Below are 25,908 nucleotides of genomic sequence, written 5' to 3'. Positions count from 1 at the left end.
AAATAGTCCGTTTCTACATAATTTATATTTAATTTTAAATCATGCTTGATGACATTGATTTGTTGTATCGTACTTTTTTTAATGACTCTTAGTATAGATCTTGGCTGATGAGGTGATGTCTCATGAGAAATAGTTGCTAGCCATTTTCCAGATGCAAACACTTTCGCAAAAAAAGTTTATAATATTTATCCACTAGTATCCAGTATTCAAAAAATATTTCATAGCGTTCAATTAAATAATAATTATTCCATCACGATAAAAATACACGACAATATATGTTATAAGTTATAACAAATAGGTACTTCCTATTATTAATTAATAAATAATAATTACAATTTTTAAAAAATCAATCGGTTTATTATATTTGAAACTTTTATTTTGAGCACTAAAGCCATGAAGCCCAATAGCAGTAGTACAGTTAGTAATAAAAGTGAAATAATCACAAACCCAAGGCTTTGCAAAAGTCCGATAAATACCTACATTGTGACCTCGCCGGGAATTGAACATGGAGCCCTCGAATGAAAACCCAGCGCCTTATGCATCGTACTGTGCATATGTGACTGTTTACTGTCCACATAATTTAATAGTATCCGCTTCGATAGAATATTTTCAACAATTTCTCTCGATTTTAAATTGTGTAGAACTATGTGAAAACCACATCAAAGGACGTACGAAGAAAATATCTAAACTCTTTTTAATAATTAGGAACTTTATGTTGGCATCTATAGTTTAGGAACATGCCTCTTTAAAATAACAGAAAAATATTACCTACGATCCCCCTATTAAATTGGTAGGTACCTAATCCTATAGTCAGCAGCCATCGTAGTCCAGTATGTAAGTTGCCGGGCTTGCATCCGGGGGCTCTGGGTTCGACCCTGTGAGGTCACTTTATATTTATGTCATTTTCTCAAAACGTAGGTGTTTGTGATTGTTTCACTTATATTACTCAGTACACTATTATTTCACTGTAATATTATCATTGGGTATCGTGGCTTGTTGTAATGTTAAAAAAGAATATATAATATGTACGTACGTATATATTTTTAAATTGTGAATAAATATTTCAAAAATCATTTTATAAAGAAAATGTCTTCCTTATGTACAATTCCATAAATGAAGTAATCCAAACGTCCAGAATCTTTTCTAAAATTCTTTATGATTTGAAAAATTTTCCAAATTATTTTAATGAATCACCACAACATAATATAATAATATCCACGTAATTTTTTTTCACTGAGTAATACGAATGACAGAAACGCTATTTTAGTTTATTTTTTTCATCTGTCATTGACTTCAAAATATAATAATAATATATATATACAATGAATACAATGCTTTCCATCAAGAATTGAGGGTTAAAACCATTAAATGTATCTTTATTTACTGTTTTGTTTTAAATTAAGAATAATCTTACTCAGATATCAAAAATAATATCTTATAACTTATAACTAATATGTCTCTATATGATAAATGTAATTGGGAAACGTAATTGAATAAATGTTGTCCAATTTCATTAATTATTATATTCCTCTTATCGAGACGAGTCCCATTTCTCATTATGGAAAAATATAATTAATATTGATTGTAAAAAATTACTACCTGTCGGATCACATATTTAAGATTTGGCAATTTTAATTTAATTATAAAATTGTTATTTGCATACTGTGTATGTCACCTTCAAGAGTACCTGTTTTATAAATATTAAATCTAATTTAATGATAATATTACCGGTTTTCTATTTGTAATATAATAATCATAATATTATTATTCCGTATAACTATTACTTACACTACAAATGCGCCATCTCCAATTTGTAGCCTGTTTATAGTCAATTGAACTGAGGTGCATATGTTCACATACTGTTGTTTGTTAAAATAAATTATACCCCTTTATAATAATTATCTGATTAATTGTTTTTTATCATAGTTATCTTTGTATCATTTGATACACTACATGTAAAAAGTAACATTAAAACTCGTATGCTAATTTAAACTAAATAGTGTAATGTAGGTATATCGAACATTATTTGATTTGATTAATTTATTTAATTACTAACATTTATATTTGTCAAGAAGGAAAAGAAACTTTATAGTTTTGTTATTAATCTATATTTTTTTTTCACAGGGCTCGATGAAACTTGCAAACTAGTCACAAGTATGGGAGGAACATGTCGAGGGTACATCGTAGATCTTGCCAACAGAGAAGATGTATACAGAGCAGCAAATTTAGTCAGAGAAGACTTTGGAAGGGTGAGTAAATATAAATCTACAATTAAAAATTCCTAACATGTTGACCTACCAGACCACTGCTACGGTTAATGCACACTGAATCAGCAAGCGGTTTCTAAAAGTAGACACTCAGAACCTATCGATATATTTTTAAGCGAATCCAATAACAAACAAAAAACATAATTCTAGTACAAGAATATTTTGGTCCAACCGATATTCAGACCTAAATATTATTCTTATACATACATATTGTAAAATATTAACTTATCGTCATTTTGAATACTGTGGCTAAGCATTTTCTCAGTGTTAATTTATTTATTCAAGTTATTGATAATCGTAACAATATATTCATAATAAATTAAAGTATTAATCCGATTTGTGGGATATGTATATAGGTAATATATAAATAAATAATTTTATTTACTTGAAAATGATTTCGTTGATATTACTTTATTGACGTGTGCGTAAAATCTAATGCTATATTGGCTGTATTTTTGTTATCGCATCACGTCGTTTGTCTGCAGAAATCTGATATCGGAGGCGCGGTCGTGGGACGAGCTTATTAACTGCAGGAGTTATTTTATTATTTAAACCTATATAGTTATAAACACAATAGAAACCGATACCTTCAAGACAAAAAGTATTTTATACAACAATAAAGTACATTATACACTATTGTATTATTAATCTTCGCGTTACATCGCGACCTTTAACACAGGCCAATTAATTTAACCTTTTCCAGCAACAATGACTTGTTATTTTATATGGATTATAAATCATAACATAGGTAACTTATAAAAAAAATATCATCAGTTTGTGAATTCAACTGTTACTAAATTAATTAGTATTATTTTAATAATAATAGCATATGCCTAATATTTATTCACACATAGTTTAAAAAAAATATCAAGACAGCATCATAATTTGAAGTAACATAGGTATTTCGTGAATAATGATATATTCTTTCCCAAGTCTAGACGTAATACGAGTACCTATGTATGTTGTTTTTAATTAAATGGGTATATAACAAATACTCCGGCCTACTCTCCAGTCTGCATTACTTACCTACACATTTACAATGATTGATAGTCCGAGACTTCTTCCGAGTGACATACGAAAAACCATAGTTAGTAAACAGATTCCTACACAAAATGGAGAAATAAACTGATTCGATTTGATTGTTTTATCAATGATATAGATAAGTATCGGTTCAATCTAGGTGCAAACCACTTTGCTATCTGGAAACTGTAACTACCTACTCAAAATGAATTGTTACAACAGTGTTATTTTCGAAAAAAAATTTCATAATTTCGGAACCTTTCGACATATCAGAATGAAACTTTACTGTAGATACATACTTAATTTATTCTAACAATGTTGTGCAGTTTTCATCAATATTGGCCGAGTAGTTTTTTAACGTAACAAACAGACAGACAACAAATAAAAAAAACTATATTATGTGTTTAGTTATCATGTAAATAGTCAAAACGCTGATGAAAAGAGCAAAAATGCAAACCCAGCAAAGTCCCTAGGCAAAGAACCCCCTACCATTAAACTTAAATGTTATATTAATTCATTGCCTCCCTACAACATATTATTACTTTAGGTATATTATTTCTTGACAAGCATTAAAAATTTTATTATCACATCCAATCTGTTTTAGAAAATGGACATACATGTATATATGCGCGTGGTATCCGAAAATCCTTCTTATTTTTACAAAAAGTCGTTTAATAAAATGTAATTATTTGCATTATTCCATAATTTTACCTCCCTGTAAAATGTGACTCCCTTATCAGGGAATGGACCGCCTACCCCAACGGTACGTCTCTGTCTGACACCGATAGACTGTTCATTGTCAACTAGCAACATTTTATTAACTGTATTAGTGAGTTAGAACTTCTCCAAGAAATGCAGAAAAGTGTAATCGTAGCCAAGTTTATACGAATGGTTTGTGACAAAAGACATCACCCCACGGTCTCCTTAAAGTATTATACACATTTTCCATAATATGAGTCTCAGTCGCAATACACAATAAATTGAAAAAAATATATAATTAAGAGATGAAAGCATTTTACATTATGTCACTAAAACCAGACCTGGATAATTATTAAGATATACCTATATATATTAGAATTTTGCTGGGATAAATTTCATGCAGTGACGTATTCGTCTCTTAGACCTCATGCTATGCACCACTGTTATAAACAGTACCTATTTATATACTCTGTAGTAGACAATGACATTAATATGGACGAATCATCTGGAAAAGAAAATGAAACTCACTTTATTGTCGGGTCTGCGAATGGCATAATCTGTTCTAACGCCATTACAATAAAGGTGATATTGCTATAAATTCCTGATGCTTTTTGTTGGGTCTGCCAAATGGTTTGGTTCGAACGGGTTCGCTCAAATGAACATTGACATTAGAAACACTCCTCTAACGCCATCACAATAAAGGTCATATTGCTATAAATTCCCGATGCGTGATATCGCATAATGGAAATGGCGTGACGTCTACCTATACATGCGAATTTACTTGCTAGCTACTGTATTGAGTGCGTCGTCCATTAATAATGTCATTGGTAGTAGCTCATCTTCTTGTTGATTAGAGGGTATTTTTTTAAATCTAGCATGTAGACATCACAAAATTTAAAAACTAGAAAAGTTACTAAAACGGTCAATTATGGGACTCTATAAAATTGTTTAATTATCAATTTAACTGATACCCCTCTACCTATTAGTAGTAAGTATTTATACAATTACATAAATTTAAATATTACATTATAACTTTGACCTAGTTAGATTGTCGAATTTTATTTTATTAAGAAATCACTTGAAGTGTAATCGACGATTTAAAAAAAAATGGGCAAACGATATGTTATCTGAATACACAGGTATATCAATAAATGAACTGGTTAGCCTTAGATATCAGATGAATTGACTTTGGAAAGTTATGCAATTTATTACGTACCTACCGAAAATTCAATTTATTCTTGCACGTCGTACGTCACACACTGGTTCTTAAAGTTATTTTATCGGACACCCTATTTCCACAACACAATTTTTAGAACGTCCTTTGCTTTCCTTTTCACGCAAACTCTTCTAAATTAATACACAATTATTATTACGCCAGGAAAGCTGGCTGGAATTATTATTGACAACGAGAATATTACTAAATGTAGAAATATTGTAATAGATTTATCATCCTATATAAATCTGACGTAGAACCGACACTCGAAACTTTAAATGCATCTTACACAAAACACTAATAAAACTAATTGTCATGTAGGTATGGCTCGGAGTCCTGGTATATGGACCAAAATATGAAGATATTGCTGGACTTATTTATACGTGGTATCTTTTGATACATCATTAACACAGTTGGGTTAGAGACGGTACAATGACGAACTATTCCGTACAAATGATACAGTCCATCAACTTCCCACAGGATTAATGAATCATGTTTGATAAAAACTGACATTTGAAAAACCGGAAGACAGGCATAGGCATAGTAGACCTCGTAAAAGAGGGAGCGATAGTGTTGAGATTGATTTAAAGACCTTGAGCATCCTAAACTGTGGCTTTGGACAGACCTCCATGAATATTATGCCTGGTCCACACTGAAAACAAGTCGCGCGACAACTCGTTAAATTTTACGATAAGTATCGTAAAATTTAACGAGTTGTCGCGCGACTTGTTTTCGGTGTGGCCCAGGCATTAGAGACAGGTGGATGCTGGAGAGGGCCAAGACTCACTTAGGGTTGACAGGACGAATAAAATTACTCCAGATAGTTAATTTTGAGCAAGTTGAAAAAAAAATTTGGGACAGTCGAAAAAATTACATTTTTCAGCTGTCCTTGTTAACTTTAAAAATATTTTTATAACACGATAAAGCCTTATTCTTTTCAATTTTCTCATCTATGTACGGCTACCAATATTTTCCACGACCGCCAGTTCAAGATCCATTGCTATTAATAATGTGCAGGTAATTTTTGGTTTGATGCTAGTATTAAACAATAAACTGGCCTTCAAATTACATTATTATTTTTAAATCATAAATTAAGCAAAATTTTATTATTTGAAAAAAGATCTGGTAATTGCTTCTCGTACAAGAATGATATTTTATTTACAAACTTTTTCTTTTGATACCGTCTACTATCGAAGGTTGGCAATCAAATTTCAGTACATCTCTATATCATTGGCCAGTCTTACCAGATCACCAACATAGAAGATTTATATTCTGTTTTATTCATTAGATGTTTGTTATGCGAAAAATTCTCGTAACCCGACGATGTTTTTCATTTAACTGAGTTTCCCTTTTAATATTCAAAGTATGTTCAGATATTTTTTATTTACTTGAAAATAGTTCAAAACTCTATATTCAGAAATTATTTCATTACGTTATGAAGCTAATATTATCATTATTTTACAGCAGGAAATTCTTACACCATTTAAAATATTTGTATATGCATTGTATCGACTGAATGATGGAGATTTAATTTATAGTCGAATTTATAAAAAGTTTATACTCTTCCATGATGACCGATTTTGTGCTTTAATAATTGTATTATTTATAGTATAACCATAATATGATTGTATACATAAACAATAAATAATTACAAGATAAAAAGAACTTTTTATATACAACGTTTTTAAATTTTCTGTTGAACCATATAAACTTGACTTGACTAGCTTAAACGATCAAAAAAATTTGTACTTGACATGTCATATTGATTTCCATAGTAACGCACGTATATATTAATAATTTAGTTGCTAGGAACCCAGAGCCCTAGCAACCAATAAAGGTGTCGAAATAACTTTTCATAGAAAACAGAATTATCTGAAAAATAATTCAATTCTACTTAAAGATGGCTAAAAGTATTTAAAAAATGCATTGGCATCGTGTTCTGATATATTATAAAAGTTTCAAATGTCTAGCTAGTCGGGAAGTTAGTTAAAAATCGATTGCAAGATTTGTACCAGACAAAGAACCACCGGACAGATAAGAGTATGAGCTAAGAAAAACGTTGTAATAAGTCAAAAGATAATCAATAAAACTGATCACTGTGGAATAGCAAAAACTTCTTCTAATATTATATTATATTAAAAAAACAGTAAAATAAAATTTTCCTTGTATATAAACAAGGTTTTAAATTGCGGAAAATTTCTAATAGTTATATATTACGAAATACCAGATCTAATAAAAAAATATTTTTCGTAAATAACAGCACAAATATATTAATTAAATATAATTTAGAAAAATATATTAAACATAAGAAAACATAATTTAAGTGGAGGTAAAATAATGTCGTGTCCATTTCTGTTAGTTTTAAAAAGATGTACCTACTTACGCAATCCTAAATATTTTAAGCTTTTAATTATTCTGCTGTTGGCATCATCAGGACACGTTGTCTTAATATTAATTGCTTGATATAAACAGTAGCTATCTATACATTAGCCGCAAGGATCCCGAAAATATAAATAACTAAAAATTATCTAGAAAGCTATGAATGAGCCTCCATATATAATGAAATTATGCGATATACATAAAGCTAATTTTAACTGTTTTTATTATTTTGATTTTCAAAAATTGTTGTATTGCACCCTTTATGTATTAGGGTTGTAACCGACCTCTGGTTTATATGGTTTTACTGAGTAACCATTCACCACTGGTTAGCACTATTTATATGATATTATTTATGTTGGCATAAATAATTATGGTTTATCTTATGTTCCAAACGATATATCACCAGATTTGCTCGACGATATTAGCTGGAATGCTAAAAAATATAAAAATTCATAAGTATTCTCCGTAAGTACTTTATTTGATCTGCGTTACATAAAATATATTGTACAAACACCACCACCATAATTCTTGACGGGTCTTGGCGTCTTTCAAAAAAAATCTCCATGCTTAACGATCTAGCTGCCTTCCTACTATGTTGGTCTAGCTTCCTCAAATATCCTATAGTGCAATCCAATTGTCTCAGCCGCCTTACTCTACCTTACGTAATTACCCACCCAGTATTATACAAACGTGAAAACTTGTAAGATTACCTCCATATAGCATCAAGTGTTGTTAAATAATTAGTATGTGTAAGATTAGACCAATTTGAGTACGATCAGTACAAAAAACTAACAGTGGATTTCTCAATTGAATGGTTAATTTTATTCAATGCAATACTTTTAAGGCACCCAAGCGATTTATAATCCACTTAAAATTTCATTGAATTAAACATTCTTTGAAAATGAACTATGTCAACGTTACCGTTCGGAACAAACAACTAGATAATTAATTTTAATGCGTGCAAGTTTTCGGCAGCTTAAAACAAAAAAAAAAATATTATAAACAACAAATCTCGTACAACTTACATACTCACTACTCAGAGCTAATCAATACTGACGTTATGATGCAGGATCTGGTTAGATTTTTGCTACTGGAATCATGAATTCTAGAGAGTCTTAAGACTCCAAAGTATGAGTTTCCCATTTTTGAGTTTGAATCCTCTTATAGCGAATAGCCAATTAACCTGCGAGCCTCTACCATATTTTCATAGTAATACACTTTAATAGGGCAAATAAAATTTTACAGGATTATCAACATATTCTCATTTGAATTGGTTAACATGTGAAATAACAAACATTTCAATTGGTCTCACTTTACTATTTTCAAATTGTTTACTGGTTATATCACTATTTTTCATTGGTTTTGTTTCTTTTTTTAAATTAGTAAAATTAGCATTTTATTTCACTGTACTACTCTGTGTTGATTTAGTGTCAAACATAACACATTTCTGTGCTTATCTGTATGTCTTATTTTTAGATCCTAGAAAAGTGCTAAAACTTGTGAATTACAATGTGTTGTTATAATGTCGCATGATTTGGAAATAATCAACAAGGTATTCGAATGACAGTGGTTCTTTAAATCTTCAAATGACGCGGTGAACGATCGTTATGAGATTCTTAAGTTTGTTGGATTGTGTCAAGCTATGGTAGAACTACAAGGTTATTGATTTCCATATGAACAATATACCTATACTGCTTTTTGAGAATGCATCGGGAAACATTGGTGTCTTCTTTGAAAAGGGAACAATATGCTAACCAGCTAACATTTATATACGTTTATACTTCACCTGAGGAGAATAAAAAAGATAACATTTTTTTTAATAATTCGATACAATAATCCTGACACGTCTGGTTGAATCTATTATTTGATGAAGCCCCCTAGCCCTTTCTATTCCTCGAAATCATTAGTAAGTTATTTAATGTGTAAAAAAAATTAAACCTCTCATAAATTTCATGTAGTATTTTGGTAGTACCTTTCTAAAATATATACGTGTATATCATTTGTTTGCTTTATACATTAAAAAAATCTTGCTTACGTATATAGTTACTTTGAAACATTCAAGTACCTACAAATTGAATTATTTTATTCACGTAACTTATGAAGTTCTCCTCCCTAATTAAAAATTGCGTTCATCAATTTAACAGGTAAATAAGTTTAAATAATAAGCAATAAAACAGATATTAAATTAAGCTGTCAGTCACCTTGAACGTGCAGTCAACCAAGAGCTATATTGCAATATTGACATAACATAATTATTATTACACACATAATGATTATTACAACTTCTGTTGATTCAAATAATTACTACGTGAATTCAAAAATAATTAAACTGTATTCGAAAACATTTAAATAATTCGTTGAAGTGTAAACAACACTTTGTTTTGATATTTGTAATAATATGTAAGAAGGTAAACAACCCCGCCTTGTCTACACGTGCAAAATGAACACAAGGGCGGCCGAATTTAAGGGTCGGACAAAAATAATTTACTCAGTATCTATTCTAATCTCAAAAATCTTATAGTAGATTCCTACATCAGTCATAATGACAGAAAAAATAAATAATTCGCGAGTTTCATCCGTGCCACTCCTGCCTTGCATATTAAATAACAATATTAATGTGGACACGTTGGCAGAATAAGTTAAATGCATGGACGTGAATTTACTCAACTCGTATTGTAATATACTACTACTAATTATTCACCATATTCGATCCTGAGAGGGTCATTTATGGTCATCCACAGCCACAAGAATATTCATTGAAATTTGATGTGACATTATTAAATAATTTAAATATTTTATAGAGTTCAGTAAAACAAAATTATTGACAGTATCAAACATAGCGATACCAACAAATTTTATAATTATTATCAACAACGAAATAGTTACACGCATGATACAATATAACTATTTAGGGGCTTGTCAAATCAATGAGAAATGGGACCAGTTTCTAGAAATTAATCAAGAATTTGCATAGCAAGAAATGCCTTGCTCAAATTGAGCGGGCTCCTTAGTAAACGAAACCTTGATCTAGCTAGACCTAACTCTGCGTATGATTTGTCATATGTTTATGGTTTATTGTTTATGTATGATCCTCCCAATCGTTTTCTTTGGTATGGAGGGGAGGTATAGACGCTAAACCGAAGATATCACAGAGAGTTGAGACATTCAAGATGTGACTGTATAGAGTAGGCATGTCCAACTTCAGGTAGGCTGTGAGAAATATGTGATCAACTTAAACATGTGTTAAAGAATGTGTTATTTACAATAGTTGCAATAGTTTCATTAAAACTCATCACGTTCTTGAAGCGCGCATTCAATATTGATAATATTTGAGAAATGGTCTGACCGTCATTAATTCGTAAAATGAAACTGGCTTCATGACATTGGTCCATCGTGACTGGCTTTCATATTTATATCTTGTTAATCTGCTCTGCGGCATTTGTAAGTATGGTGACCTAAGCCTTGGGTAATGCATTGTCCACATGACGCATTTTGACTCGCGCGCATTCCAGGTACATCTGCTCTCATTGAGCCGTCCACACGCACTCGTGCCGTGGCGACTGTTGCCCGCGGTTGAGGTACAGGTGACCTCGTTGAGGTGTCCACATGCACTCACGCGCCATGTGGACAAGGCCAAGACAAAGAAGACAGAGCGTATGTTGTGCGGAGCGGGTATGGTTTGGAGGAGCTTCAGTGGTATATTGGAATAATACATCATTATTACAATGTAGTTAGAGTTGACTTTTAATCAAAATTATCTGTATTCGTCTGTTTATAAATACATATTATATTGTATGTATGTGCAAACGCAGATGTCTCATTTACGACGGCCACTTTAGATGCAGTATCCATTAGTAATTCAATGTTTCGTAGACAATAATGATTTCTGAGTGGTCATTGCAGCAAATTACTGCATATCTCATTTGTTGAAGTAATCTGCAGACAGCCGGAATAACCGGCAGTAACTGAGTAGAAGACAAACAACTAGTTGGTACTCAATGTGGGTCATGGCGAGTCATTTGTTCTCTTCGATTTTCATTTACACCGAACATACTCGGTACGAATTAGCACCAACTTCATACATTTTTTCCAAGTAACCGACAGTGTACACTTAGTTTAATACGATAGATTTCAAACCAAATACCACGTATTACAACATTGTGTATTCTTTAAAAAAAAAAAAAACACATGTTCACCGATGCTGTGTAAATTCGAGGCGAGTTTACTCAAATCAAGAAACTTGAAACAACGTAGATCCTAAAACTTATAATCAACCAATTCAATATCATATATAAAAATTATTCTGCACAAAAATAACTGAAACATTCTTTGCATTAAACGTTACACTTTTTTAAAAAGGAATAAACTAAAACAATCACGGATCTCTGTATATCAAATGAGCTTACGGTGGTCCATAATTTTATTGTTACGAGTGGCAAACGAAGAATTTTTAAACGCCAACCATAGAGATGAAGCAACAAGAAGAATATTGACACTCAATTTGAGAAATTTATTTAATTATTAGTTAACATACCTACTATAGATCGTGTTTATGGTGGTTGTATTTAAAACTAACAAGTTCTCCAAAAATCACGTTGCTAGTAGCGGGTTTAGAGAAATTAATTCTTGACGTACCTACTGACTGATTTTGTGACCTCCCTACCGCAATAAAAATTAAATAAAAACCTTAAATTACATCCTTTAACTAAAATTGTTTATCAGTGAAGAGTAAGTACCTATATATTTGAGGGTTATGATATATGCCCTTTTGATATTAGTGACAGGGATTTTGTAGTGCTTTGGGTAAATTTGTATACACAATTTATGAGATATACCCATTATTTAATCATTGTGACTGATTTTAATTGTTTCGAGGCCCCTTTTAAATCTTTTGGCGAATCGATTGCGTCATATGCGTCAACAAAAATCACCTCCACCCGATACTAGTTTTCGTATAGTGATAAAATCCTGTAGGCATGTGCAATTTTCCGAGCACGCTGCAAAAACCATTAATTTATTGCAAACACGAAATCATCTCCGCTGTTACGATATGTTTGATAATTTACTTATAATAATTATTGCACGAAACTTGTCCACGGCCAACTTGAATCGCCCAAACGCAACAGCGTGTAAAAAAAATAAAAACTCGCCTCGAGCGGTTGGTTGCCAAATTAGTATGGCCTTGATTTATTTGTCGTCCTTGAATTCTCTATTCGTTTTCGGCTGCTCGTGATTTCTCACTTGTGTAATTTTGGGTTATCCAAGCGAAATATTATTAAATAATCACAACTTTATGTGTTTTTCATACAATTTACAACAGGTGGTATGAAGTAATATTATTATTAACGTTGATAAAGACGATGAACTGCAATCAATCCAATTCTAATTTTACTAACCATAATTTTATGCCATACATAATAAAAAATAAAGCGACGTTTAATAACAAAAATATACTTACCTGAAAAACTTTCCACGTACAGTAGTGGTCAGTTGTATAACAATACAACCAATAACTACAGTAAGCAGAGAAACATAATATCGGGAATGGAACGACTTGGCACCGCAAACTGGCCTCCGGCGATTGGCCTTCGGTAATTAGCCGCCGGTACAATCGGACGCCGGCCCAATTCGACGCCGACCCAATTAATACTACCGCCTTTTTGGCTATCAAATAGTGATTTTGACAATAAAAAATGACCCGCAGAATTAATAATATCAATACATAATGGACTATATTTGTATAGGTATGTATTTTTATCGAAGTTAACAATGAGGTTAGGAAAACCATAAAAGAAATAAGATCCAAAATGTTATGTTATCTACAGTGAAAAAAATTAACTCAATTAATATTGTCAATTTTATTTTATTTATTTCACGTTAATTTACTGTTGTTTTTTTTTTCAGGTAACACTTCTGATCAACAACGCTGGACTAGTAACCGGGAAAACATTCTTGGAGACTCCAGACCACCTGATCCAGAGGACATTCGATGTCAACATTTTGGCACATTTTTGGGCGAGTTATGGAAATCTCTTAATATTTTTTAACATAGTTTAACATTAATTCATTTAAGAAAATATCGAATTTGTAATTATCAGATCCCACGACCATAGACGATTATTTATTTGTAGTATTAATTCAACCAAAGACAGTTGCAAACCAGCCCCAAATACCGACCATAAGAATACTAGTATGTCTTCACAAAAAGAAAATGTATGAAAATATATAGCGGTCGAGTTTTATGTATCAAGTTATTAACCCAACAATCAATTAATTTTAATGACCCCATGAACGTTGGATGTAAATCAAAATTCTTAATTTGATGTGAAATTATTTCTATGCCGACTCTTAAGCCCGTTTCAGACGGGACACCGGTGTCGCGCTTGATATAATATAGGAGGTCTTTGTATTCCAATAAATGTGCCTTTGTATTTTTGTTTATGAACACCCCAGAGCTAATGAGTCAACGCATTATTTCGTGTTATAAATTAGAACATAAAACAGGCTGCGGTAATAAAAACAAGTGTATCGGCGGCTTGAGAATGTAGCGGCCAATGGAAAAGTGTACCGGACACGCGTTGACTCATTAGTTCTCGTGCATTCATAAACATAATATAAAAGACCCTTTATTCGAATACAAAGGTCTCCTTATTATGGACGGTGTCCCGTCTGAAACGGCCCTTATTATCTTGATGTGAGTACAATAGTGTGGATTAAATCACCCTTTCTAAAAACAGAGATATCCAAATCACTGAAATTATAGTTGGAACCTGCAACGCGGTATGCCTTTTCCGGGGGAAATCTTACTATCAAATTCTAACAAGCCACCTATCATTATCATGAAATCTATGCAGCCATGTGCCAAACAATTGTTTTACTAATGAAACAGTTTCGTCTCAGTTCATACTTTCCATTTATATTCACCATAAACTAGCATTTCATTGAAATTTCGCATTCTTTTAATAAATATTTGTGTGGATCCTAAAATCATTGATAATATTTTAAACATGATATCTTCATAATTGGAAACCATGGTCGCTATCACAATACAAAGTGCACACATTATAAAATATTGCATGTATGTACGTAGGTACGCTATAAAAATGTTTATTAACCTTGTCTTAAAAATAAATTGGTATGAAATGCATGTAATAATGACTGTAATTAGATACATAGGTACATTTATAATTAATTGGATAGTTATATTTTATTTTGGTTACTTAACTATGTACCTACTTATATTACAACATTTTATTTTTTATGTCATAATATGTATGTACTTATCTAATATTCAATGTAAGGCTACTGAGTTATTACAGAATAGTTAGGTACCAACAATGCCGAATTGTTATTGGATAAACTCACCATTTTAGTCTCTCATTAGTCGAAACTTTTCAGTATTTCACAAGCTATTGCTTATTCATTCATATTCATTATTTTTCTTCTCCTAGAAGGTTTCAATCCACATTGCTAACTTCATTTCTTGGAGCCAGTAACATTGAACAATTTGTACGATATACCGTTGAAACACTCTCCCAGTAATATGCGCCATCTTCCTGTAATATATGTGCACTATATTATATCTGCCTGTCATATAATTATCAGTTGCGAGAGGTGGAGGTAGGCTGTTAAGATCCGACATAAATAGTGTACACTAAACTTTATCAGTCATACTTATTTGTTTTCATTGAAAAAATACATTATAGAAATGGTGCTGGATAGTTTGTTAAATTCAATTAAGCCCTGCCTAAACCAAACCATAATAGTTTACGTATGCTATGCTTTCGACAAAAATAGTGCACACTTTTTCAATCATACTCATTTATTTTAGTTGTTTTTTTTTAAATAGTTTCTTTGTTAAACACCACAACAGGCCATGAAGCCAAATTATTGTGGCAAAACTCTCAGGCTTGAGGAATTTACATATAAGATTATGTAAATAATATTCTTTGACCTCACTGGGAATCGCGCCTAGAGCTCCCGGATGGAAGGCCAGCGCCTTACGCACTGAACCACGAGAGCATATTACAAATGGTGTCGGTTAGTTTTTTTTTTTAATTCATTAAGCTCTGACTATAAATTAAACCACAAAACCACAATTGATAAAGAATATTCTTCTATCCATATAATATCTTTAATTATTTGCGGTTAAATGGATTAGGCAGGGTTTAATTGGATTTTAAAAATCTACAAATACCATATTATACGGTAGTTGCTCCGAGCCTCACGATTTTGTGGACCTCAATTTTCAACGCTGTTACAATAAATGCCTTGGTTATTTTAATGGATATAAGGTTTTTTTACAAATATCAATTAATTAGAAATTTAAATTCAGTGTATTAAAAAATACAAGTTACCCTAGTCATTTCGTATACCTACTCTAAAATGCTCTGAAGTAGTTTTAGTTCAATGAAAACATAATATACGTTTAACTAACAAAGTTTAGTGTGCACTATTTATGTCATATCCCTTTGCCACTGTATTATGATCTCATATTTACTTCTTCACTTTACATGCCCAAGGATAGGCCATTAGATTAGATTATTATATCAAAATATAAATTAAGTTATTCATATTCAATCAAACTATACTAGTTATATAATTCAAATAAGTTTGGGGCATATATATCGACTTTTAGCACTAGCTGATATGGATATTGGATAAGTACTAACATCAACTACATGTGACGTTACGCAGATGGCCAGATAAAAAGCGTCCCACTTTCAACCATAAAACTCGATGCAGTTCATTCCCACTAAGGGATCAGATACACAGTGGTGCAGTTGCAGCGCGTCGACGTAGTCTAACTTGATTCCAAATGTATCATATTTGAATCTCAAATTAGATTTGTTGTTATCAAACTAGAGATTTTAATCGGATGCATTTGTAATTAAGTAAGAAGGCCTGCGTCGACACGCTGCAACTGCAGTGCTATGTGTCTGGCCCTTAAATTAAAAAAAAAACATTTTCAGATTCAGTAGTGACCTTGCTGTCAAAGTAATAAGACGTGCTCTTGATACTCTGGATATCGATACGAGTCTCAACAAATAAGTTTAAAAAAAAATAGTGTAACACCCCGTATTCGTCCGGAGCTGGAGGGCAGTCTGTTAGTAGGTACCTACCTATGTTAAAGAATATTTTAAAACGTGTATTATAAAAGTTGTCTATATTATTACAAGATACCATTCAAATAAATTCAAGCGTTGTATGAAGTGCCTATCGACTTGTTTCTAGAATCTATATACTTAGATGATTTTCGTTTTTATACTTCTTGAAACTTACATATAAGTATATAATTATCTTTTGATAGACAATCGTGCACGTCATCTAGCCAAATAGATACCTACCTAATCGATCGTTTCTAATGAGTGAGCACACCTAGTTTTGTTTTCTGCTCACCATCAGCTTGTATCGGTTCTTCGTGGTTGAATGACTAAATGTTATGTTATGAATGTTATGATAAACTTCATTTTGAGTATCCACCTACCAACTACCTGGTAGCGTATTGAAAATAGCAAGCTTTATTAGAGTAGTGTTACTTTATACACCTATTTTTCGTAATATATAGTATTGGTATGTCTCATCGTGGTTTGAGCCACTTATAAAAATATAGAGACGCTAAATTACTAGCAATAAAGTACAGACTTTAAAATATACATCATGCCTATAAAATAAATTCGGCTCTGTTATATTAGTCACGATCTTGTTGTGCCATTGTTCCAAACTTTAAATTACGCACTATCGCCAGGCGTATAAATACTGAAACCATTGTATAGTGGTATCATTGGTATGGAAAAAGCGATTCGCAGTTATATTGGTATCATTTGCAAGCACTGAAACAAACAGTGTAGCAAACAATACCAATATACGTGCAACTCGCCCATGGTACTACTGTAGAACGATTGCAGTATTTCATACGTCCGGACTTTATTTATTTGATTTTTTTCAGTTTAATTAACACTATTTATCAAATGTCTTCAAAGCACCGTCACCTATTTAATATTAACATGTAATTTCCATAATTCCATTTGTGTCATCCTTCAAAATTATAGGTAGTATTTTTAGCATATTCGGCGTAAAATTATAGTAGGTACATTTTAATTTACTGTAATTATATTACAGTATCCAGCCACATAGCAAAACAATTTCAAATAATTGTCTAAATTACAGTAGGAGACAACATTGAATCATGAAAATTGGGAGAAAGAATCTTAATTAGAAAACCATACACGTCAAAGTACATCATATTATGATTATTTAGGGTATGTAGACGAAGATGTACATTTTATTCTTAATTCCAACTGGCATTCCAACATCTCGTTCAAGTCAGGCGACTGTCGGGATTCGACCAAAAAATATAGCACCACAAAGTATTTTTTCACACGCGGCGATTTTTTTCGCGCGGTATTTTTTTCCTATGTCGCAGACATAGATGTGTCGCAGCTTTCATAATATGACGATGAAGCGAATTTTTTTCTAACGCGGGAGGCGATTTTCATCCCCGCAATCTTTCTGCCACCCTATATCGGGGTCATATCCACCAGGCACTAGGGTATTGGTGTTCGTGACCTAATGCATGCTTTCACACGCAGTCACCTCTGTTCGTTGGATAGTTCCCAAACAACTTTACTTGAGTTCCGATTCCTTAGCGATTATTTATCTCTTGTTTACCTAATTGAAAGATAAAATTGACACACGAACGTAATAAATTAGAGAACTTGTTTCCGTTCTACCGTCATTCAATGCATAAAACAAACCAACATCGTCTATTTCTTGACTTATTAGCTCCGGGTACCCAATAAATTCAGTCTCAATTATATTTTCACCGACGATGGTATAATAACCACAACGCAACCACACGCGTATGTTCCGCGCCTAATCCGCACATAATGTGAAAACACCTGATCCGCGCTGATTTTCATCGCAGTAGTACTAACGATCACCATAATATCTAGGTGCACTATCTTGACTCGAGAATAAAATATATCTCCAAAATACTTATCTGGCCTTCATGTGTTTGTACATTGTTGTTTCTAGAGCAAATTTCTTGATATTGGCTATTTGTATTGACCGTACTTTTTATTATCATGCCATCCTCTAATGGAGCTCGACACCATCAGGAGAACACTTTTTGAATGAAACAGTATCAAAGCTATTCATGCTGCCTGCTTCGATTATATACGAAATTATATTTCTTCTTCGATTTATACAAACGCAACTAAAAGTCGCGGAGGCTTTTGTGTTTCATACGCTTCGGCGCTAGAGGCGCCAGTTTGTGCTGGCGGTCGTCCATTTTAATTTTGACAGATCGAAAACATATAGAATGTCAACTTAACGTTGTAAGATTCTGTTATTTATTGTTTTTCTTCTTTTTTTGTTAATTTCGTTATGCCTTTTCTCTCCCCGGCACGTTGCATTAGAGTAAAATCAGTAAATTCAGTCAAAACTCACACGAGACTCGGGTAACTGCTCCTGGAATATTACCGGGCGTAAACAACTATACAGATGCTTCACATCAAACGTAGTGCCTCGTGATACCCTCGATTAAAACCGAGTGTGGTGCGGGGTGGGTTTGGTTTGGAGGGCGTGTTTGTGTTGTCTTTTAAATATTATCGTTGGAAGTGTTATTTTGTATTTAAATTCTTATTTAAGTATTTATTCTAATTTTGTAAAATTCTTATTATATCTTTGATTTATTATCTGCTATCTGGAACAGTTCCATGTAGCTGCACTCGTTCTTACGTCATGCGACGTCGTTCTCTACTACGTTAATCATTGATCTTTCCATGGATGACAAGTTGAGAAATCCTGTAATTTTGTCCTCTCACAGTGTAGCCGAGGTGCTGTAATTTTCTTAATACTACGCAGAACTTCTCAGTCATTTCCCATTATATTGAGAATATCAACATATTTTATCGCCCGGTCAGTCTAAAGAATGTTGAAGTATCTGTCTATAAAGCCACATCTCGATAGCCTCAACTCTCCGTGATTATATCCAATATTTCTTACTCAGTTCTTTGATTTACCGAAGTAGACTTCTGATATTATATATTTAAATGTAATAATTAATATACCTATTATCCGATTAAGGAAAACGGTGATATTATTTATTTGTATGTACCGCGGAATTATATTACAGGGTAATTTACGCTCTTCTTTGTATATTATACCCAAGTAATATCTGAATGAAAAACTAAACGTTGAATAATTTACCTTTTCAGACCACCAAAGCCTTCCTCCCGGCTATGATCAAAGCCGATGATGGCCACATTGTGACGATAGCTTCTCTTGCCGGTCACGTTGGAGTCGCCAAACTGGTAGACTACTGCTCCTCCAAGTTTGCTGCTGTGGGCTTTGATGAATCGCTCAGGGCGGAGCTGGAATCCATGGAAGTTTATGGAGTCCACACTACAGTCATATGTCCATTCTTCATACAGAGCACGGGCATGTTTGAGGAAGTTCATTCAAGGTAAAAAATATTTTGTACGATATGTCACTAATATAAATAAAATAAAAACCAACTAAATAAATAACTACAAAATTAAGAATATTACCTATTTAATTTTTATTGTAATAACTTTTTCCACGTTTTAACTCTTTATTATGCAATTTATAATAGGTAATATTATGATATTAGATGTATACTACTCGTATCTTAAAATTCAACTCCTAGTTTCTATGATTGCAAACAAGACTGTGTTACTTGTTTAGACGCTCCTTTTTATAATATACGAGTATATTCAGGAAAGGAAAGGAAAGGAAAATATTGCAGCACTGTTGTTATGTAAAATAGAGGAAGCTTAGTGGAATGCTTACTTTTTAAGATATCATTTTTATAATAATGACATTACTAATTCAATTTCTATTATTTCCAGATTCGTTCCTCAGTTGAACTCAAACGAAGTCGCTGATAGGATTATCAAAGCGATCAGGACTGATGAAAAGTACGCCATCATCCCTGGCTATCTTCAAGGTTTGCTGGCCTTAAAATGGTAACTGCCCCATACTAATATTAACTTATATACTAGACATATTATGACTACTGGATATAATATGATGTAATTATACACATTTGTAGGGATGTGCAGAAAAATATATTAGGTGAATTAATAGGTGGGTTCACAATTTTATAACTTTACAACTAGAAAAATATACCTGTTTATTAATATTTATTTATTATTTATTATTATTTATTAATTATTGAACTCTAGTGTACGTATTAGAACTCCATTATTAAGGTATTTAACAAAGTTATTTTTGTTAATTCTTTGTTAATTCAAAACCATTTTTATTACCTATTTATTATAAGGCCCCTGAAAATATGAATTCTGCCCAGCCACTAATTTTTATTCACAAACGGAAATATCGGAAAATCATTCGTTATTTGATGGATAGCAACTGACATTTTTGAGTAGCTGGAATATTCGCTCCGGCGATTTTGATAAGGAAACCACATAATTCTCCGTCTTCATATGCAACATCGTTGATTATACGATGTATGTTGATTAGACGTATACAGTCTCTGAATGTTTGAAAATTACTAGCCGAACCGTGTCATCTATAGATAACTACTTTTTGTACAATATAATTTAATGTTCACACATTAATATTATTTTTGGTTATTTGGTCCGTCACTATACTACATTCCGAGTCATCTAAAATCAGTTTAAGCCTTCGATCATGCCTAATGGTGTCCATCCAGTTCGTCAGTGTTCGGACAGCGGGAACAGAATCAATCCACCATGAATAGAGACACAAAACGAAAATATACATGCGTGAAACGTCAGAAACCATCTACAAAATAAACAGCAGCTGAAACATATTAGGTAGGTACTAATCATCAGTGGCGAAGGGTGGAGGTAGGCTGTTAAGATCCGCCATAAATATTGCTCACTAAACTTTGTCAGTCATACATACTTGTTTTCATTGAAATAAGACTACATTTTACAGATGGTGTTGGTTAGTTTTTAATATTCAATTAAACCCTGCAAAAACCAAGCCATAATAGATAATAGTCAAAAAATACTCGTATATCTATAAAATATCTAAAATTATGTAATTAAATCATACATAAATTTGGATATTTTATAGATAGAATAATAATTTTTATCTATTATAGTTTGGTTTAGGCATAGCTTGATGAATTAAAAAAATGAACCAACAATATGTGTAATACGTATTCTTAATCTAACGAAAACAAATAAGTAAGAATGAAAAAATGTGCACAATTTTGTCATATCGCCTAAAATATACCAATACTATTATGGCTTGGTTTTCGCAGGGTTTAATTGATTTTTAAAACCCAACCAATACCATCTGTAAATTGTAGTCTTATTTCAATAAAAACATATACATTTGACTGAAAAAGGTTAATGTGCACTATTTATGACGGATCTTAACAGCCTACCTCCACCCTTCGCCACTGCTAATCATACTAATGAGCTACTTTTTCATGCGACAGCTAGTAAAAAATATAGAGGTAAAAATCAATAGTCACCTTTATTACTTATCTAAGTTACGTTATATGTGCATACATAAAAGATTAATTTGATATTTGTGAACATAATTATAAACTATTATTTTCTATGAGTTCAAGGTCTATGCTTAGTGATTTGATTACTGATTACATGTACGAATAATAGACAGCGATTATTTATTTTTTGCTAGCGCTGTCATTATTCGTGTATTTTCGATGTTTATAGGTACTCATGTGATTTAATGAAGACTTTTTTCACATATTATTATTATTACTATATTATGAGTATTCGGGCATTTTCGCCAAAGTTTGTACATGTTTGAAATTTGGGTAATATTATTTTTTCACTCAAATTAACCATTTTTATATAGCTAGCAGATTCCTTGTTCTATTACTGAATTGGTGATAGCAATTTTTCAGCAAAATATTGATTAATACAATATTTATATCATTTTTATTATGAAATTGGGCATAATAAGTTTCCGTTCCGTGACTACGAAACTTAGCTTTTAAAACATGAATGAAACACTTTTTATCACTTAAAAGAGCTCTATTAGATTAAAAAAACCATACACTTCAAAATAAAACTACAAATAGTCAAAAAATATTATTGAATTTTAATTCTTGGGCACATTTCGTTCCCCTCCGTTACCCTATGTCTATAATGGCAGAGCATTTTTCCTTTAGTATTTGAAAAAACCAATCAATGTTCGTTCTGCTATTTTTTTAAAGACAATAATCACTTTTACTAAATTTTATTGGAAAAATAAATAAGTTTCGTTATTTAATAATCAAATGAAAAATAGTTAACGTTCAACTTTTTTGGGGACATTTTCGGAATGGAACGAAATGGTAACGGAGTGTAATTTGTAAAGCTTAAGTTACATGTTACCATAAAAACAAATTTTTGTTTTATGAAATTTATTTGAATTTTTTGATAGACAGATAAATATTCAACGTGCGTCAAAATAACAAAACAAATCAAACTTAATCACTAAAATAGATATATTTTATAATAAATTTCACAATACTTGTAAAATAAGGTAGGTAATAATTTTGACACACTATACATTACCATAACTTTATTTGGCATTTATATTATTTGTAACTCAGATAAAAAATATTTTTAAGCAAATTAACAATATATGAAAAAAAAATCAGCAAGGGATTCAGACGCGAGTTCCTAGCGCGGCACGGAGTATATAACTTTTACGAAAATAATTATAGTCAAACTCGGTTATTACGATCTCGGACATAGCGAGATCTCGGATGTAATAACGAAACATTTGTTGACAATTGGTTTATGATTTTCGCCATACATTTAATTTTTTCACTGTTATAACGAGCAACTTATCGGATATACCGAGCTAAAATACTGTTAATGTGTCGACCGTTTTAAAACATTTCGACCCTAAGCAATAAAATCCGATTGGACAGGATGCCGCCGGGGTCGGATTACGTTTATGACACTAGTAAAGTGTCTAAGTACCTACCTTATTGGTGTTTCACCGACAATAATAAAAAAGTATCCACGCATATGGTTGAAAAATCCAAGGTTTGTGAAGTCCGTAGGTACCTACCAGCGTTAATTACAATAAACAACTTCTTTTGTAGTTTATGAATGCCATGCTCGTTTCGGGGATTTTTACGATGGTTTCCAAATTTTTTATTTTCGACTTTTTGTGTAATGTGACATGCTCATTTAAAAATACCTATTCTCTGATATAACGAGTAACGCTTATAACAAGCAAATTCAGTCGGTCCCATCTTCCTCGTAATAACCAAGTTCGACTGTATGTTGTCTTGAAATTTAATTGTATTCATCAACATAAAATGTAGCTATACAGGTTGATTGTAATCAAGACGTACTTTTCTGACATTTCGTGAATACCTACAGTTCTAGGTATTAAATCTAATCGAGTACACATTTCTGTTAAACGTGACAAAAAAATACTTTTTCATACATTTTTATAAATTTCTATGCCTAAAATGTATGGAGAAGTTTTAAAATTTTGGTGGCGTATAACAGAAAGAGTATGACAGAGCCAGTGCCTGTCTCGCAATTATTTCAGTCTGGTGTTTTTTCTTTTCCTTCTGTTGTTTTTTCTTTTCCTTCTGTTGTTTTTTTTTATCTCCATACTTTTATGTGCGCTATTTTTGCGTATTCAGATATATCACATACTTTTTTAATCTTTATTATATTATTATATTATAGTCAGGTTATTTTCTATATTTTTTAATGAAAATATTTTTGTTTTTCATACGAACAGACAAAATAAAATTTTTATAATCTATGAAGAACTAAACACACACTGTAAACCCAACTTTATGCATGCCATTTCGTTACTTTTACATTCCACATATACGTTACCACCAATATAGTTTCGGAATGGAAGTAACGGATTCTGTTTCAGAAGTGTTTGAAGCCAAAATTTAGCTTAGTTTTATTGTTAAACCTGCGATATGTTTTATTATATCTGTAGTATGAAAGATAAGCTCAATATGTGTAGTATGTGAAATAGAAATATGTGTTTTCTTACCTTATAAATCGTGGTAACAGTAGTGGAACTTCTTAAATGACCAACCCAGAAAGCAACCTGTTCCGATAGCGATACCGACACACACCAACAATTTAAAGTGTACATGGCGATCAGTGTTATACAAAAATGTTGCTACATTAAAAAAAAACATATTTATAGTGAAAATTTTTCGCCTTCATGCTAAAATCGTGGTAACGGAATGTGGAGTTCCACTTTTTCAAATATCCTGGGACACACTTTAAACGTGATTTTTTTTCAATATTGGTACAAATTTACGAAAAAACTATATATTTTCCAAAAATATATAATGTAAGCTGTTGAAAACACTACGAATTTAATTTTACACACTCAAAATTAATGACGAAATTAGACTTTGTTTATTTGAATTTATGGGTGGGACATGGTAAAAACGCACTACCTTTCGATCTAAATAATCAATTAAAAATATATACAGGTCAGATAGTTGTATTTAACTGATTGAATAGAGTAAATTAATAAATTTGCATGTTAAAAGTACATAACTTTCCAACATTTTATAATATAATAACTATGAAAAAATCAATCAAAGTCATGGGACATGCCAAAAACGCAATGTACAAACTTTGGCGAAAATGCCCATTCACCAGGCAATATAATGATAATTACTTATACCTATGTACCTTCACTTATAGTACAAACTTCATCAATCAGAGAATACTTCTTGCAATATCAACTGATATAATAATTATAAACAGTGGCGATGACCCCTTACTAAACGCTATTTCGATATTACCTTGAAATATATTTTTAAACTACGAGCGTTTACTATAATAATAGACTAGCTAGGAACAACTCCTTGTAAGAGAAAATCTGGTGTGATGAGAAATTTACTATTAAGTAATGAAAAATATAATTATTGGTCGTGTGAAATTTCAATTTTTGATTTTAATGCTACATAAACCTACAATATTATATGTCTAATAAAATATTATATCGTTTAGCTTGCCCACTCCACTGAATATTGTTAGATGGCATTATTTTGTTATATGCTGGGCAAAAAAAGTTTTTTAATAAAATTGTATCATAAAGTCAACAGAGAAAATACATTTTAAATTTTCTGAAGGCATTTTCTGCTGAATCAATAATACCATCACATGCCTGCAGGTAGTTTCAATCAGTATTGTGGTGTATTTTAATTTCTTTGCCGCAGCTATTCTAGATGTGTTGTTAATAGCTGCATAATTTTATATCTGTATGATCTCCAGTCTGCATCGGTGATATTGGGGCGCCGAGTAAGCATATGACTCTTTTTTCTAACATCTCCGTTTCGTTGTT

General features: G+C 31.9%; 1 protein-coding gene across 1 annotated transcript in view; it reads left to right on the top strand.

Moving 5' to 3' along the window:
• The window catches only part of LOC147068030 (estradiol 17-beta-dehydrogenase 11-like), a 110,973-nt gene that overhangs the window by 81,719 nt on the left and 3,346 nt on the right, over window positions 1–25,908 (top strand). Inside the window, exons 3-6 of the mRNA XM_085952178.1 lie at window positions 2,125–2,249; window positions 13,483–13,593; window positions 19,800–20,047; window positions 20,454–20,570. Coding sequence (XP_085808304.1) covers window positions 2,125–2,249; window positions 13,483–13,593; window positions 19,800–20,047; window positions 20,454–20,570 — 601 coding nt within the window. The remainder of the gene's footprint in view (window positions 1–2,124; window positions 2,250–13,482; window positions 13,594–19,799; window positions 20,048–20,453; window positions 20,571–25,908) is intronic.

This window comes from Rhyacophila brunnea, unplaced genomic scaffold (genome assembly GCF_057557595.1).
Source record: "Rhyacophila brunnea isolate RB1 unplaced genomic scaffold, BYU_Rbru_1.0 scaffold_3, whole genome shotgun sequence".
NCBI lineage: Eukaryota > Metazoa > Arthropoda > Insecta > Trichoptera > Rhyacophilidae > Rhyacophila > Rhyacophila brunnea.
Note: the sequence above shows the minus strand (reverse complement) of the source record. Positions and strands in the feature narration are given on the sequence as shown.